The 4,233-nt window shown below is 35.8% G+C and overlaps 1 protein-coding gene across 1 annotated transcript; it reads right to left on the bottom strand.

Annotated features, from left to right (window-relative positions):
- Positions 1–725: 725 nt before the first annotated feature.
- Gng11 (G protein subunit gamma 11) lies at positions 726–1,832 on the bottom strand (the record flags this gene model as incomplete). The annotated part of the gene is made up of 1 exon (XM_058573249.1): positions 726–1,832. A coding segment is annotated over one exon (126 nt), but the record flags the coding sequence as incomplete, so codon positions are not given.
- Between the last annotated feature and the right edge of the window lie 2,401 nt (positions 1,833–4,233).

Genomic DNA, 4,233 nt, shown 5'->3' with positions numbered 1-4,233 from the left:
TAGAGGATAAACGTGCTGATCTGCTTTACCAGTGACCAGAATAGATGTTTTCTTTATTATGCAACAAAATTGGATAACTTTAAAGCAATGAAGCAGCTCATCAAAGTAAAACTTTAGAAGCACCAAGATAGTAAAATGCCATGTTTTATTAAGTTTTAAATGACTAATAGCAGCAACACTCTCAATACTAATTTTTCAATGGTGCTTGGAAGAAATATATGTTATACTCTTAAATCTTACCTTGGATTGGATCATGCTTTAGACTAGAATTGTCCCTGGGCTCTCAGTAATCCTAATTGATGTCATCACTTGGAAAATGACAGGAAACTGAAGGAAATAGTCTCTGTTTGGGGTTTGATGTAATCTACTCTTTGAAAAGCCTTGGTATCCGGTTTTCTTTCAAGTATGTCAGAGCAAGAAGACTAATATACTTTAGAAAGCTGTTATAGACCACAGATACCTCTCTGGCTTAATAAGGAAGGCACACTTACATATGTGAGTGGGAGAAAATATAAGAAGTATGGGCTTCCAGTGCCACAGTTTAAATCACAAGACAAGTTAGTAACTTTTGTTTCTCTTTTGCCCAAATCTGGAGCACTTTGCAACCAAAGATAGTGTGGAAAAGAGGGAAACTGCATAGAGAGGAAGAAAACTACCTTTCTTTGAGGTCTTCATGAAGTAACTTGTATTTAGTACTCTCCAGCTAAACCCAACTGCAGCTAACATCACTAAGAAAACTGAAGTCATGGAGTAGAAAGTATTTGCAACATGTTATCATCAATGAAGGATGAGTGCCCAAAATATGTAAAAAATTCTTACTAATCAGTATTTAAAAGGCAAATCAATTTTTTAAATGGACCAGGGTTCACTGTATTTTTTTTTTTTTTTTTTTTTTTTAGGAGAAGAAAAATAGTCATGTTTGGCTTGCATCTGCTAAAGAGCACCTCGAAGATACAGCTTTTTGATGGCAAACATACTGGCTAGATCCTCAAAGCCAGGGCTGGCCCTCCCACTGCACTGCAGGTAGGAGGGGTATCTCTGTTTCCAGCCTGGGCCTTTTCCCAAAGCCACTGATGCATAAACATTTTGAACAAAATCTAAATGATGATAAACTGGGGAAAGTGCTAATGTAGACATGGCTTGGCCTGGCTCCTGACTCGGATAATCTGAATCCTGTCAACATTATTAGGAATTCAACCTACTCAGTTTCCTAATGGGGTTAGATCAAACACATTCCAGAAGTCAGAATGCAGCACAGTAAACACGTGAAACAGAGAGAGCTGATTTGGAGACCTGATCCAACACACCACTTGATCTTCTCATCCATTTCCCAAACACTCAGTAGGTTACAGAAAGGAATAGTAGCTAATGCATGAAAAGTGCTTTCTGAAATCACCAACACTTATTTTCCCAAGATGAAACTTTATTTAGGGCATCAAGCAACATATTAAAAGAGGTGAGTCATGCACAATTCATGTCCTTAATTCCATGATGGTACATCAGATATTCTGTCCTCTTAAAAAGGGCATACAGTGAGCAAAGATGAGAAGCAGATATGCTTTTATATATAAACCTATCAATATAGTGCTTAAGAGATTTCTTCTTTAGACTTCATTTTTCCTTCCTTAAAAGGCCGGTAGGTTTTATTTGGGGAAACTAAAACAACTAGCTCTTACACTGAGGATGAGGTTTCTCCCCAGAGTTATTTATGAAATAATGCAGCTGCCTTTTTCCTTAAAGGGATTCTTGTCTTCTGGAATTCCCTTCACCAGTGGATCTTCTCCAGAACGTTCTTCTATATAGTTCTTTATTTCTTCAGAACACTTGGACACCTGATGTACAGAAACAAAAATAAATAAATAAATAAAATAAAAAGAATTAGTTCAGAAATGTTCAAACTTTATCATCACCTTTTAGTGAAATTACTATAGTTGTATAAGCCTGTGAATGTCTAGAGCGTTCGGGTCCCTGGGTAAGGGTCACGAAATAACCAGGACACAGGGGATGCAGAGCCAAGGCAGCAATTGCAACTGCATGCTGAGGTTTATTTGCAAGCTCCTTTTATATTCTTCTTCTAACAAAGCAAGCAATTCTTCAATAACACTTTACCCACATTGCCCAAATATCATGCCTCAGTGGATACACAGATCTAGATTCAGACTGTTCCTTTTCATTTGATAAGTACCCTCTTAAAGTTCTTTGTAGACATTATCTAATTCCCTGAGGATGCATTTGTTTCTTTAGAATGTACTGTTCCCAGGATAAGTATGCAGGAAGCTTCTTCCTCTTGGCCAAACCATGCAGAACTTGTGCCTTGCGATAAGGGGAAGAGAACGGTTCCTCCTCCTAGCTGAGGTTTGCCTCAGCTGACCTAAATCACAGCCACAGCTCTTGCAAAAAGTCAGGCCTGAAGGAGCTAAACTCTGCACACTTAAACCCCAACATAAGCCACCTTTACTTTTTAAAAATTTATATTTGTATATAATTTCTATACTAGACACTTACTATTTTTATTCTATTCTATTTCTATACAAGATACAATCTATGTCAATATAGTTCTTACTATTGGTCAAGATCAAAATGTTTCAAAGTCACTGTATTAAGTAAATCATCCCTAGGAATTTGTATCCATTATGCCTCATATGAGTTCCTTCCTAGGTTAAAACATAATTTTGACATGTTTACCATATTTTGGGAACTCAAACATATTCACCTTTAAAATTTTCATGATAATGAAGAAATGCAGCAGGAAATAATGCCCAGTTTTGGCGTGTGTCATGCCTCAATTCTCACTCAGTGGTATGTGCCCTGTCTGGAATTTCACACAGTGACAGCAGCATTAGGGAAAACCACTCTGGGAAGGGTGGAGTTGCCCACATAGCTCATTCTGTGTCTCTGTTCATAGTCCCTTCCTGCTGCATAAAGGCAATAATCATAATAAAAGCCTTATCAAAGGCTTATTAAGCTTATCTGAAATTCTTGGGTTCATGTAATCAGTTTAAACTTTTTCTGCAATGAAAAAAGGATTGAATAGTTTCTTCAAAAAGTTTATCCTTAAAGGACAGTTTGAAAGAGTTTACACACACACACACGGAATAAATAGGAATGAAAAGAGAAGAATTGATGTCTTAATAAATGTTTATATTCCTGGTAAGAAATTAGAAGTAAAAACTGTAGATGCTTTAACCAATTGCACTGGAGATCTATTGAAAGCAGGCGAATATTCCCATTGAATTTTTTAGCTAGATTAGTAGCTTCAAATTATTTTAATGGCTATCGCTATAACATGTTTTCATATGCATCCCAAAATGTACATAATAATTTACTTATAAATAAGTGCAGATAGCACAGTGTTAATATATTATACATAATTTTAAATCACAAATGATAATTATGGAAGTATGAAATTTAAAACTTGACAAAAATAAAAATTTCATTATTTCACTTACAAACCCCAAGGGTTATTCTTTGCATAGCAGAGTGGAGGTCACTGATTCAAAATTTAAAATTAGGTGATACAACTTAAAATATACTTATGTAACTTTTTTACAGTAAAATAAAATCTTTTCAAGGACCATTCTTTCAGATAATATTTGCTCTCAATTGTTGCTGCAATTCATAGGGTGTGTTATTATAAATAAATTATCAGAATTGATGAAGCAAGTGGCTATAACCTGGAGTCTGTGGCCCCGAAGAAATTTCTAGATAAGATTCAAGTTCACATTATATTTGTTCTTATAGAGGCTTTTTCATTAGGTTTCCAAAGAGGTCTGTAATCTCTGAAAGTGAATTATTGTTCCTCTGATACATTTCCATTCATGATCAAGGGAATATGTTTGACCAACATTCTGATTAACTAGAGCCAGATGTAACTTGTGAATTTGTCTCCTTGGCCTGAACAGAGCACAGAGCTCAGATGTTAACAGTCGAGTAACAAAATAATAAACTGGGCATCAGGAAAAGCATTTTCAAGTATCTGCCTTATCACTCTCAGTGGTCTTATGTAAGGAACTGGTCAGCTGCTCCGACACTCAGGTTTTTGTTTTTCATTTGTTTTTAATCCTTAAAGTGAAGTAGTTGAATGGTCTCTAGCAGTCACAACACTAGCCTAGTACTAATACTCTATAATTGACAGTGCATAATAAAATAGATTTAAATATTTTTTATTAGGACTTAGACATTTCTGCCCTGTCTAGCAAGCCTAACCCTGAAGTTTTCTCTTCCTCTGGCATA

Source organism: Marmota monax, unplaced genomic scaffold, assembly GCF_021218885.2.
Source record: "Marmota monax isolate L192 unplaced genomic scaffold, Marmota_monax_Labrador192_F-V1.1 WCK01_AAM20220418_F8-fsc00321, whole genome shotgun sequence".
Taxonomy (NCBI): Eukaryota; Metazoa; Chordata; class Mammalia; order Rodentia; family Sciuridae; genus Marmota; species Marmota monax.
Note: the sequence above shows the minus strand (reverse complement) of the source record. Positions and strands in the feature narration are given on the sequence as shown.